Raw genomic sequence first — 14,240 nt, 5'->3', positions numbered from 1 at the left:
ACCCTGAGGTGGAAGTGAAAGATGCATAAGACGCGAGTTGGCACCTGTCTGCTTGCCTGCACACTGTCACCAGCCACTGGGTAGAAAGCGGCGCACACCTCTCGACACCCCTGAGCCACTCACACCGATGTTGCTCCTGGTCGTCTTCGCGACGACAGTTTCAGGGGCCCATCTAGTCAGCGGCGAGTCACCGCCTGCCTCGATGACGGTGTTAACATTGTTATGGCAGGTGTCCGGACCTCTTTTATAATAGCCCAGTCTCATTGTCCACCCTAACATCAAATCTATAGACCGGTATAATGTTCACTTTTTCTACAATAGTCCCAAAGCCTGCTGCGACCGGTTCATGGGTGTCTATTGTTGCGCCTGTGAACGGGTTCCAGCAGGCGTTCTACATGACATTAAAGCTCTCCAAGGGGCCTCTACGTGTTGGATCTATATCCCCACGCAAGCCTATCAAAAGACCGGGATTTGTAGGCCCGTGAAATCCAAAAGGAGACACAAAATAACCCTGACAAAATTTTTAGTCATCTCTAAAGATGGCTCACGCTGGACCGACCCGGGGCCGGGCCGGAGTTTCCGGCGCTTCGTTTTCTATGGAAAGAACCACGCCACGTGATCACCAATCAGTCGTTATAGAAAATAACACGTCGGATGTCTCCGCCCGGGTACGGGCCGGTCTAGTGTAAGTCATCCTTTTTATGTATTTTATTCAAGAACGGTTTTTTCTGCTCTATACAGAATAACCGATATTTGAATCTACGATTTTTGCATGACCACACACACAAGCCACACACAGGGCCATAGTGAAGAGAAAATTTTCAAAATTTCAGCTCGGATTCTAATCTCATGCCATTGAATGTATGTAGTTGACTACCGGATGCATGCATGCATGAAAATAAACCCTTAGGTAACGCCCATCCAAAAAAGCAATTTAACAGGGATCATATTCTTTTGTGTGCCGAATTTAATCATTTCACAATTAATTATGTATTCGATAAGGATTGAAGAAAAAGTCAAAGTTATTGTTTAACTAGGTATATTTATTGAGTATCATAATCTCTATAGGTACAGTGTCAGCAAAGCCAACTGCACCACAAATCACAGACTGATTGACGTCACTCATAAGAACTATGAAACTTTCCATACAATGAAATTGTGCGAAAGTTTTAGAACTGGTCCTAAGTCTTCTTCTTTGCGTCGGAAGGTAGGAAGAAGGAAACGACTAGACCACCTGTAACAAGATTTAGCGTGTTTTAGGCTTTTGAAAGTGAATTGGATTATAATGTTAATGCAAATAGCAATAAGAGGTTTGTGTGTTATTATTATAGCATCAGCTCATAATCTCGGAGAAGATATTGCTATTTACAAAGAGTAGTATAATTATAGGGCAGCTATTTGCCATGTTCGTATTATACACTCCGCCTTTATGTGCAACTTGTGGTTTGATAATGGAAAATACGAGGGTAGTTTCTTGCTTCCCCTGTCGCCGCTGTCGCTCGCGAAGAGTAATCGATCACAGAGATTGCTTGAGGACTTCCGGTTCAAGCGCTATCTTGATAGTCACGCGTCGTGATTAATTTCTTTGTTTTTTGCTCATTAATATTCTTTAAAGTGTAATATCGATAGCTTATTATACAGTGAACAAATGTGGTAGTGTGCAGTGAATGGAGAATTCATCTTGAAACGCGTTTAACCACCAGTTTGGAGTCAACGGGCGGTTGTCCACATGCTTCTTGTAAAGCCCGCTATCGCTTTACAAGAGCGAATAAAACACCGTACACTGTCTTGTACCAACTGTACTATTTTAATCGTTTAACCTTGCTACTATGACCTTGATACTGGCGAAATTACCCCACTGGGCTGAGGCTATAATTTTAAAAAGAAGAAGAAGAGAGCTTGCAATTTGCATCGCTCAGTCAACGCGATTGGGTTGCGTTATAGTTTTATAGGTAGGTAGTTTTATAGGTACCTAATAAAAGTGCTTACTAAAGATGTAGGCTGTGTATCCGTAGAAGCATTGGTGGCAGCTCCTCGTGATGTTGGAGCCGAGGATATTAATGGCCGTCAGCGCGCTTCCTCGCGCCATGATCACGGCCAGACATGCTGCCATCCCACTGAAAATATGGAATAGAATATAAATTTAAAGTCTGGTAGTTTGTCCTGAATATTTCACTAAAAGTGTTAAAATGTCGAAGCTAACTACAGTCACACCAAGCCTTCCTTTCTTTTTAATTATTTTGTAAGATGTGAATTAAAATGAAACTTATTGATATAGTCTTGCGTATGGTAAGGTACCTACTTTTAGTTGGCTAAAGAAATTACTGCTATGCTATGGCTTGTAGCAAAGCAGTGTGGGGGCAAATTTGTAGAATCCCACTTAAGGGAAAATGTGTGTGTGGTTACACACATTTTATGCGAGCACTTGTCTCACTAAGTTCTCGAATCTATATTCAAACAAAGGTCTTATGTTAAGGATTAACTGCTTCCAGCAATACTTTATCCAAATCCTAGGGTAGGTAGTCTGTACGAAAAATCTTACCGGTACGATGTGGGATACAGCTCAATGAAGTAAGAGAAAATGACTCCAATCCCAAGCCCCGGCATCATAATCCCAAGGAAGAAGAGGAAACTAATGGTGTTGTTCGTGGTCAGTATGATGACCACACCGGACGCGGCGGCCACGGTCAGGATGGTCATCAGCATGAGCTTCATGCGGCCAGCGAAGCGGGACATGAACACGTTGATCAGCGTGAACGACAGAGAGTGGGTGATGCTGAACAAGGCTGTGAAGTAGTCGAGCTTCGAGAAGCAGACGGAAGCCTGGAACCAAATAATGAGGATTAACGACACTGTTGCAATTGCTCGAGATTCTGCTATCGAGAGTTAAAAGGAACCGCAAGGCGAAATAAATTACAAGTACGACCTGGGCCCCTATTCGACAAGCGACGTTTGACGTATCGTGTTGATCTCCCGTTGATGTGGGAAAAATCATAAGTTCTCGAATACGTACAATGTCAAAATTTGACATTAACAATCCACAGTTAGGGTGACAAGCAAACCAAATCGTACCACCCTTAGTTTAGAGTTGAGTTTTGGTTGTACTAAATGATAAGTATTATCCACCGTTGATGGAATCAACACTCAGTATACAATAAAATCAACTGTTAATTGATTTGACGTGGATGCGAAATCTGACAGTTGTACATGTCGAATTTGGCCCCTGTTCAATTACAACCTGTACGGTTGATTCTCGCACGGATCTTATAGCCTTGTATGTACATTCGTGGTGAATAATGTTTTTTCCACATGAATTTCAAGAAATTAAGGTTATGATAAGGTGGTGGTCATTGTGCTCGACCTCGACCAATAGGTATGCTGCTGTCACCTCTATTGACAATGACTTAAGTTTCATGACGACATGTACTGGGACCGCTTCGAGCACTAGTACCACCACCTTATTACTTTCTAACCTGTTTGATATGAGATGCATCTTGCGCGCGCAGGATCATGTTGCAGAGGCCGCCTTGGTCTGCGGAGCCATCGTCTGTCAGAAATACGTTCAGCAAGAACGGGTACCACATCAGCAAGCTGTTGTTCCTGTAAACAAGATGCCGTCGTTGCGCTTTCCAAAGCTGATATGTGTTCGATTTTTGATTGACAAATAGTTACCTAGCAACTAAACATATAAGGTATTAATTCATTTGATTAAAATCTCGCACATATCAGATTTGGTAAGCGCAACGACGTTGCTCATTATTAAAAACCGGGCAAGTGCGAGTCGGACTCGCGCACGAAGGGTTCCGTACCATAATGCAAAAAAAAAACAAAAAAAACGGTCACCCATCCAAGTACTGACCCCTCCCGACGTTGCTTAACTTTGGTCAAAAATCACGTTTGTTGTATGGGAGCCCCATTTAAATCTTTATTTTATTCTGTTTTTAGTATTTGTTGTTATAGCGGCAACAGAAATACATCATCTGTGAAAATTTCAACTGTCTAGCTATCACGGTTCGTGAGATACAGCCTGGTGACAGACGGACGGACGGACGGACGGACGGACGGACGGACAGCGAAGTCTTAGTAATAGGGTCCCGTTTTACCCTTTGGGTACGGAACCCTAAAAAACTGGATACGACTTTCCCAAGGATGGCCAGAATCAATTCTCATGCACTGTCGTTATCAAACAAATCGTTGGAGGCTTGATTTAACTAAAACGTTGGCCTCTTCTGGCTTCTTGTCTTCTTGAAATCCGATGGCTATACAAGAATCAGTCTCACAGCTTGAGCAATGATACAATACAAGTAGGTACTCTTTATTGCACACCTCATTACAGAAAACAATAGGTACAAATAATTGGCCAAGCACGAAGTCAAGACTACGGTGTTCAGAGCACCGTACGACACATCCCTAGGTGGTTTTAAGTTTGGATACTAATACTAATTTATCCCATAAGTACATTTTATTGACTAGGAAATAAGAAGGTAATGTCTGTGAGCTCTGGGACCTTGGAGTTTGGACTTTTATTAAAGTCCTCTGGGCTAGTATAGGTAATGTAGAAGTTACAAAGCTTCTACCTTAGATATATTTTTTAGAGATTAAAGATTTTATTTACCACCTTGTCGGCTTGATTGTATTTCCATACCAAATTACAGCTTTCTAACACTAACAATCAACCTCATCTTGGAGGTGAAAAGAGGAAAAATCGTAAGTCCCATTTCGGCTAACCGAAATCAAGAACGTTTATATAATATAGGCCTAATACCGTTTATCTAAAACGTTTGGTGAAGGCACATTTCTAGTAGAAACAAATTATTATGAATTTCTCTGTAATTTGTACAAACCATTTCGTAAACTGACATTCCGCTAAACTGTTGTTTTTACATCTGACTAGCATCCATAACATATTGAAATATGATATTCTTCCACTTGTCTGAACATTTTCATTATTATTGATTCTTTTTTGTGAGAATGGCTTTTTCTGCCAGTGCCACGGCACTTTGCCAATTATTGATTCTTTCAAACACCAAAATAGTTGACAATTTAATATACGTCAGAGTTGACAGGCAACTTCGAGCATGAAAAACTTAATCCGTCAAAAATACTGGGTATACATACAACCTCATAATCTTTGATATAGTCGCAATTGTTGTATTTTAAACTTGTAGACTGGGCAGGCACGACTCAAAAAGGAATAATATTACAATTAAGTCTGTGATTCGGCATTTCTCGGTTTTTGACGTTAGGCTTGTTTCTGACTCAAAATATAATTAACGTAAAGTATTAATCAATTTGCTCATGTTTCATATAAGTCACAGAAATAAGTACCTAATAATAAATGTCTAAGTTTTAGTACAAGTAGGGTAACTGCGTCAGGTTACCAAATCTTAACTGACATTTTTGTCACTCAAACAAGTTTGATCAAGATCGGCTTACTTTATATTTCGTCAACTTTACCTTTGTTTCCAAAAACTGTGAATTGTGAATTTTAATTTTTTTTTTCGTAACAGTAGTTGCTGCTCTCACCGATCGGTTCAAAAATATAGATACTTTATACAATTAATACACAAATGTAATGGTACTTAATGAAAAGGAATAGGTACTGTTTCGACGAATCAGATACTCTCAGTAAAATCTATAGGTAGATGACGCCATAGCTGTTAATAAATATTGAATGACTTTATTATCTCTATTCTATCGCTTTACTAACTCTATGTGCTCTAATGTGAAAAAAAAAAAACACAACGACAGTGAAGAACGGAATTCCTAATTTAAATTTGAACTGATAAACTCCAATAATAAATATGATTCTTACTGAGCACACTGCGATAGCACAAAAGAGATAGGTACAGAAATCAATCTACATACAAAGCGCGCTCGAGCAACGCACACATAGACACTGCTCACGGACACGATATCTCGGACCAGTTGGGACCAGTGCGAGCGCGAGTGCCATCCGCTTGAGACACGCGTCTGTGAACTTTTTTGTGCAATAATGGAGAAACAAAACAAAAAGTTATTATAACAGGCCCCCTAGCCAAGGTTACAATCGCTATCGCTTCGACAACGAAAAGCATTATGTATCTCTATCACTCTTCCCCATTAGTGTGACAGTGACAGTTGCGTTTCGATCGCTACGGAGCGTTAGCGATTGGCATCTTGGCTACGCGGCCTGTACAGTGGACGGTTGTTTAAATTCAACATTAACCGGTGAATTGTCGTTTTTTAAGCTACCAGTGGTTTCAGAGAGAATGCGTATGCGAATTTATTACATTGTACATGAGAATGCGAATTTATTACACTTTAAAATTATAATAATCGTGCATTTCGCCAAACTCGAAATCATCGCAAGATATTTTCTGTGGCAAATCTGTAATATAACAATGACATTAAAATGAAAATAGCTATTTGAGTTATTAATGTCATTATTAATTTATATTTCCATTCTTCCCGTTTTATCCTCAACAATAAATCAAACAACTAGATACGAGATACGATACGATGGATACGAGTGCCACTACCACGATAGTTTTTTGTGCATAAGTCATAGTTCGCAACAATCGCAACCCTAGAGCGACCGCCGACCGTAGGTATGAAAAGTAAAGTACATACATGTGATTGACTTCTGTACTTATCTGTTTTGTGGCGATAGTCCATTGGTTGGAAAGCCCGTTCGAAATTTAAACTTATTTGCTTTATAATAAGGTTGCATTTTGCAGATCTTTTACTCTCTCATACTTATAGTAGGCTATTCAGAAAAAAAAGAAATATCTCACAAAAGTAAGTAAGTAGAATTAAACTTTGTATCAAAGACATAAGTCATAAATTTCAATGTCAAAGTTTTAAGTAAGGATCTTTCTTGCTAAATTACTTCTTAATATGAATGACCAGTGTAAGCATCAGTTAGCTAGCCCTAAGCAACCAAAGATCAGGCTGCAGTTTAAAAACTAATAAAGTTAGAGTTAACCTGATAATTTTCCCGCCGTCTCCATACTCGTTTTAGTTGGTTATTGACTGGTCAGCTGCCTGTTAGCTATAGTTTTCCCGAAAATCGCCAGGACAGAGGTGAAAATTTTTGTATGAAAACTTGCAACTTTAAATGCATTTTTTATCGAAACTATTGCATTCTAAAATGAAGTCAAAATCAGTCCATCGACTCAATTTTTTGCAAGCTTTCTAATGGTACCTCACACGATTCTTACAATTGAAAATAAAATTCAGCCTACCCCTCTTAACCCCTAAATTTCCCCCTAAAATCAGAAATAAGCAGTTTCGATTTATTCACAGTGTTAGTGATGGTATTTGCCATAACTATTCCAAATTTCAGGTACCTACATCAAACGGTCTTTGAGAAAAACGCATTTAACCGATTTGCAAGACCGAAGTGATCCCATAAGAGCACCGTGAACAAAGTTTTGTACGGTGCTCTAATAATACAGGAAGAAGAGGTTAAACAACAAGCGGTCTTATCGCTTAAAAGTCTTAACTAACTTAAATAATAGTTAAGGTACAAAATTTCAGTTAAGTTTTAAAACTTAAATTATGTGCCTTAACTATTATTTAAGTCTGGAGACTTTGTTAGATCTCATATTAAGTTTCAGTTAGGATTTCTACATGAAGGATCCAAAAATTGTAATACGTACACGGCATAGAGCATGGCGGTGATGTAGTAGAGCTGCAGGGTTCGCCAGAGCAGCGGGGGACGGAAGAGGGGGGCAGTCTGCGCCCACAACGATTGAAGCAATGGGAGCTTCTGCGTAGGAGCCGTGGAGTCCTCGTTCAGGATTATCTTTTTTACCTGAAATAGAAACGATTTCAGAGCAACTTTAATGAGACAGTAAATTTAAATAGACAAAACAGAATTGAGAGTCGGAGTGACTAATGAAATGATAAATTCAGATCTAATATCTATAATAACATTTAATGACTAACAGACTAACGAATTTCCTTGAGCAAAAGAGAGCCAATATTTAGATGAAATAGCATTTGGCAGATTTACCTATACATATAATTAGAAAGAGAGCGTTTTAGGTGTGAAGTTAGGCAAGTATGGAAAACTCGCGTAAAAACGTCTATAACTCATGGTACCAATTGAATTTTTTAGTTCTTTACGTGACCGGTAGAGGCTCTGTACAATTACTCCATACATTTTCCTTAACTTTCTCACTATCGACTGTCATTCACGGAACTCATAGTAGAGCTACAGTATAAAGTTACAGGCCGCGTGACCAAGATACCAACCGCTTACGCTCCGTAGCGATCGAAACGCAACTGTCGCTGTGGCACTAATATGGAAGAGTGACAAAGCAGTGATAAAGCTTTTCGTTGTCGAAGCGATAGCGATTGTAACCTTGGCTAGGCCGGCAGGATACGCATCCTTCATACCGTTTCTCTTCCATATCTTTTCTAGCAATTTCACCGCCTGGTCTTCCCTACCAGCATTAAATTTCGTTAATGACCCGCTTTTAAATGTGATTGAGTCTCATGGAAGTGTTTTAGTGAACTTACGGGATATTTGCCCTTTCCACCGTTCCGCTTCCATATTTTTTCAAGCAACTCCACCGCCTGATCTTCTCTGCCAGCATTGGCTAGGAACTTGGGGCTCTCGTAGAAATTGAGCAGCACCAGCCAGCTCATCCCCATGGGCAGGGCCATCACCAGAACCAGCAGACGCCAGGGCATGAAGCTGATAAAGCCCAGGTCTAAAGCAAACTCCAGGTTTAGGACGAAGTAGCCCGCCACTGGAAGGTAAAATGTTATGTTATAAATAAAACATCAGCCTTTCACGGCTTTGCTGACATTGAAGTGATTGAAGACGATATTAATCGGTCAATATTTAGTTATCGTTTCTGAGTTAGTGTGTAACACGGAGGTACTGTCTGCTTGAATTCTTGCATAATAATTACCTACGTGCGAGAATATATTAATTGCAAATTAATGTACTTTTCCAGTTAATTAAAAAAGTACGAGTATTTTACAGTCATACCTACATATTCGAGAATGATGACATTCCACTTTTATTCATTCATCAAAACGGATTTATGGTTGTGTTGTAAATTTTTTGCTTGTTCTATTTTCATTCAGATAATTATAATATTACGTAGTCTACGTACAGCTAAAGCGTAGGTTCTATTTGCTATTCTTTGTATAAATAGTGATAATGAATGTCAAGATCTTCTACACTAAACAAAGATGACTTTGCATGTTTTAATTGTAACATGTGTATGTTGGTATCCAACTAGTATGCCTGATCCGTGCTCCATGTTAAGCTAAAATTATTTTATTTAGCTCCTCAGCCGCTCAAACAAATTTCGCTTTTTGAAACAGGTAAACAAAATTGCATGTGTCAAGAAACTACGAACAAGTTTATACTAACCCTACACATCATCATACGGGTCAAAATACCGAAACTTGGAAAAGCACGAATATCATAAAATATTTGCAAATGTACCTCACATGCGGGTTCACGTAATTGCCCGAATATTAATGATTTTGAAAGGAAAAAAATCAAAACGGCAACTAGGGGAGCAGTTAGTTAGTGCTTCTGGGCATTTTCAGCAAATCAACAACCATGGTCGCGTGAAACGAGGTACCGCTACTCTAACCACCCCAGCTAAGCCTAGCAATGCTTTCAGGTTGCTGACTGGCTCTTTTCTCTAGAGAGTCCCTAGGTATTTGCTCCTGTATACTTCCACCTGTTTGCGGTCTAGGAGTATGTGTTTTGTTGTTTCCTCTTCTTCCATGCACGCTCTGCACATGGGGCTGTCTGTTTTACCCATATTGTGTAGTTGTTTGTTTAGTGTGTACTAGGGGAGCAACTCACCGAAGTAGAAAGTGGGTGTGAGCATAAGCACACTGGTCATGAAGAGCATGTAGGCGCCGCGCACGCGCTGTGAGCTCGACTCGCCCAGCAGCGCGTACGTTGCTGACTGCGCGCAACTGCAGCTGAAATGAAAAAAAAAATCTTTTAGAAAAATGCCGGTGTATTGAGTGACATGGAGTTCTTCAAGGATTATATTATCTATATTGTAATAAATAAACCAACGCTGAAAGAGTTACTAAAAAATAACCAACTTTTTCAATTGCTGCGTTATAAGAGCGTCGTAGGTGTATAAAATGCCTAATTAGATATATGTACTCAATTTCCCGGTAGATGTCACTTTTTATTTCGGAAACTAGCCAACACTTGTATACCGTGGATTTCATAAGATAATTATTATATTTAATTTACTTTCCAAGCTTTTATTTAGTTTCACCTGACCGTTGTCTGTCTGTTTGTATTCAAATCTTGCAAGTTTAATTTAATCCACTTCCCGGTTTCCGATTGAGTTGAAATTTTGCATGCATGTATAAATCGGATGATAATGCAATATTATGGCACCATCGAGCTGATCTGATGATGGAGATAGGAGGTGGCCATAGGAACTCTGTGATGAAACAACGCAACCTAATTGTGTTAGGGGTTTTTAGAATTGTCTCGGTGAGTATTAGTTGTCTGTCGTAAGAAAAGTACAGTCAGCGATAAAAGCTTGTACCAACAATTAAATTTTTGACAAAAACTTATTGTATATTGAGATGATTTGTGTGAGCCAGATTAAATATACTTCTGTTTATTACTAAGCAAGGTGTTTGATTTAAGCTGCTTTCCCTTCGAAACCAGAGTCCAAGAGTGTACATAGGTGTACCAACAAGGAGAAGCCATACATACATAACAATACCTCGAGTAGTAGATAACATATGACATCTACAATATTTCATTATCTCGATATAATTTGTAATTAAGTTTTTACAAAAAAAATCCTTGATTGTTACATTACGAGAAGAAGCAATCAATGCTAACCCATATAACCGAAGGATTTTAATGGCGATATTTTCGCTTTATATTGTTGATGATTTTTAGTGCATAGGCTTTGTATCCGTGATGAGACTTTATTAATTGGCTCAATCTGACAGTCAAATTGACAGTTTCAACTACGAGACCACAAATGCTGGTTAGATTTGAAGGAAGCGCTAAAAACAGGTAACTTACCAACTGGTGCTCACGAACCGGAGTATAGCGAGCACAATCCAGTTTGGCGACAGTGCGCTGGCGACAGAGGCCAGAAAACCACAACTCATTGCGAGAAGGAGACATTTCCGTCGGCCCCGGGTGTCACTGAAGAAGCCCCACGGGTATGACATGACTACTGGCCCTGGAAACATTGAAGACTCATTTTAACTCGTTATATACCTGTACATAAGTGTGTACGTAAAGGATCAAATGCAAAAATCCATTTCAGTCTTGTACTTGCAAAAAAATTAAAAGAGTTACTTTCTTGAGCTACACCGGGTCGTATGCTCCTGGGTATTGTTGATCTTACCAAGGAAAGGCATGGACATCAGTAGGTTTCTCTGGCCAGGTGTGAGCTGGAGATCGCACTGGCTGCCGACCACCACTATGGAGAAGCCGATCATGTCTGTGCCCATCGCCAAGATTGAAAGGCTGACTACCGCCAGCAGTCCATATGTGTAGCGGCCATTGCCTGACAAGAAGAAAAAAAACCGGTCTAGTGCGAGTCGGACTCGCGTTCCAAAGGTTCCGTACATTACCCAATTTTTAACAATGTATTTTTGAATTGAAAACTTCTTTAGCGGCGCTGTGTACTTTTTGTTATGGGGAAAATTTTTTAAACTCGCGACAGGTCACGTGACCGTAAGATTCGTAAGACGGACACGTGACCTGATCGAAAAACTGTTACACTTTGGCCGGCACTCCCGGAGTGCAACCCATTGTTTTTTTAATGTAGAACGTGAATGAAATGTCTTTATAAAACCCGTAGGGGTCGGATCTAAAACGAAATAATTAGATCCGACTCACGCTTGACTACACATTTCTAATAGGTTTTCCTGTCATATTTATTTATTTATTTATTTATTTATTTAAACTTTATTGCACAAAAGAAAACTTATCGTACAAAAGGCGGACTTAATGCCAAAAGCATTCTCTACCAGTCAACCTTAAGGCAAAGCATATAGGTAAAGAACTATATACAGAGTTTCCCGTTTATCATGAACGCTTTATAAGAACCCAAACATATAGTTTCAGCCTAGGCTTATACATATACATATACACACATACATATATATATACTTTATAACTTTATACACCGTAGTTTTACGCAGTGTAAGAAATATGGAATTATTTAATACCAATGGTGTTATCTAATCAGCATGCCTTGAACTTTTGGTGTCATTCGATGTCACGATGCATAATATTATATGATTTCAACTAGTTTTATGGTACAATCGCCATCAGATAACGATGTATCAACCAACCAAAATCACCGATCTGCTCCGATGAGCGGCCAAGTTGTTCACAATGTCTGAACACGCGCTACATAATATATGATTACTTAATACTTAAGGGGAAGGCCTATGTTCAGCAGTGGACGTCGTATGGCTGAAATGATGATGATGATGACACTTAATAGATGTAAGGGTTATTAGAAAACCAATCTGAATTAGGAACTTATTGCACTACAATTTTTGACTGTTACGTCTGTTGTACCTACTTATGAATTTTTTTTTATTCGTGCCGAAAATATTTTATTTTCCAATTATTAGGCCAAGCAATAAGAAGTTATAGAGGGAAATGCTAGGAACACAATTTTTGACTACGTAACTTTGTTTGGACTAGTTAGGAGGTGAACATATCAAAAGTCCCCGGCCGTAGCCCCGGTGCTGGGGGGTAGAGGGGGGAAAGAAGGTCTCATTTTTCGGTTTTTCACTTATATCTTGGAAATTTTGCGTCTTAGCGACATGACTACTAAGACAAACCAAAAGCTGATAAAATTTGTTACAAGTTTTATTCAGTCAAGTTTTTCGATATCTTGAATAGTTTTTGAGATATCCGCTCTTGAAAGTTTATTTAGGGCTTTCAATTTTATCTTGATATCTACATTAGTGACGCTGCTAGACCGTGTTTGGTATCATTTTCGTATAAATCGGGGGTGCTGAATTCAGTTTTGGTATCACATTGACACCATTCCTAAGAAAAGACATATAAACTTTAAACAAATACCTTTTTTTTTCAATTCCTCTTTACGCTTAAACCGCTCAACCGATTTAATTGAAATTTGGTATACAGATATTTCGAGTCCCAAAACAGGACATAAGATACTTTTTATCTCAATAATTATCCTTTAAAGTTGTGAAATGGAGTATGGGGGGAATTCAAGTTCGTCGACGAAACTGAATTCCTGAGGTTAGGTTACTGCTCAAGGTAAGGTTTGAAGTCATGTTTGGTATCACTTTCATCTAAATCACAGATGTATTCCGTCCTAAATTTCATCTAAACCGGTTCAGCGGTTATTGACTCCCCATACAAACTTCCACCCCACTTTTCACACCCTCAAAAGATGCTTTTGGTTATAAAAACTATCTTATGTCGTGTGTCGAGATTTAAACTATTTCTGTACCAAATTTCAACGAAATTGGTTCAGCGGTTTAAGCGTAAAGAGGGATTTAAAAAAATATTTATTTAAAAATTTTGGTTTTACTTCGGAATGGTGTCAATGTGATACCATAAATGAATTCAGCACCCCCGATTTATACGAAAATGATACCAAACATGGCCTAACAGCTTCACTGACGTAGATATCAAGATAAAATTAAAATCCCTAAATAAACTTTCAAGAGCGGGTATCTCAAAAACTATTCATGATATCGAAAAACTTGACAGGATAAAACTTGTAATTAATTTTATCAGCTTTCGGTTTGTCTTAGTAGTCATGTCGCAAAGACGCAAAGTTTCCAAGATATCAATGAAAAACCGAAAAATTCGACCTTCTTACCCCCCTCTACCCCCCAGCAGCGGGGCTACAGCCGGGGACTTTTGATATGTTCACCTCCTAACAAGTCCAAACAAAGTTACGGAGTCAAAAATTGTGTTCCTAGCATTTCCCTCTACAACGTTTTTTGAGCATTCATTTCTTGACCTATATCGATTATACGAAAAAAGTTGGAATAAAATAGAAGAAAATTTATACAGGACGTTTGAATTTGGGTTGTAAATATAAAGTTGCTTTTCTCGGAGCTTTTCATTCTTTAACCCCTGGAGTACGTACGAGTACACGTACATAGAAATGGCTTAGCTGTGGTAACACAAATTTAATCAACTAACTTTAGACTAATTACAGGTGCTTAACTATGTAATTTTTTTTTGCAATTCACTCGTACGTTAATGCTATTAATAGTTAACC

The 14,240-nt window shown here is 38.9% G+C and overlaps 2 protein-coding genes across 2 annotated transcripts in view; one reads left to right on the top strand and one right to left on the bottom strand.

The window, feature by feature from the left end:
• Window positions 1-14,240, top strand: part of LOC134673969 (synaptic vesicle glycoprotein 2A-like) — a 396,395-nt gene that overhangs the window by 380,911 nt on the left and 1,244 nt on the right. The gene's annotated exons all lie outside the window — the stretch shown is intronic.
• Window positions 1-14,240, bottom strand: part of LOC134673901 (uncharacterized) — a 185,756-nt gene that overhangs the window by 171,152 nt on the left and 364 nt on the right. The window contains exons 2-10 of the mRNA XM_063531958.1: window positions 11,361-11,522; window positions 11,030-11,192; window positions 9,824-9,945; window positions 8,509-8,741; window positions 7,644-7,798; window positions 3,474-3,600; window positions 2,543-2,823; window positions 1,990-2,117; window positions 1,179-1,234 (exon numbers count right to left, since the gene is read on the bottom strand). Of these exons, the coding sequence (XP_063388028.1) occupies window positions 1,182-1,234; window positions 1,990-2,117; window positions 2,543-2,823; window positions 3,474-3,600; window positions 7,644-7,798; window positions 8,509-8,741; window positions 9,824-9,945; window positions 11,030-11,192; window positions 11,361-11,522 (1,424 nt within the window). The 3' untranslated portion in view covers window positions 1,179-1,181. The remainder of the gene's footprint in view (window positions 1-1,178; window positions 1,235-1,989; window positions 2,118-2,542; window positions 2,824-3,473; window positions 3,601-7,643; window positions 7,799-8,508; window positions 8,742-9,823; window positions 9,946-11,029; window positions 11,193-11,360; window positions 11,523-14,240) is intronic.

Source organism: Cydia fagiglandana, chromosome 2 (genome assembly GCF_963556715.1).
Source record: "Cydia fagiglandana chromosome 2, ilCydFagi1.1, whole genome shotgun sequence".
In the NCBI taxonomy this organism is placed as follows: domain Eukaryota; kingdom Metazoa; phylum Arthropoda; class Insecta; order Lepidoptera; family Tortricidae; genus Cydia; species Cydia fagiglandana.
The sequence above is the reverse complement of the archived record's forward strand: the minus strand, read 5'-3'. Positions and strand labels throughout refer to the sequence as shown.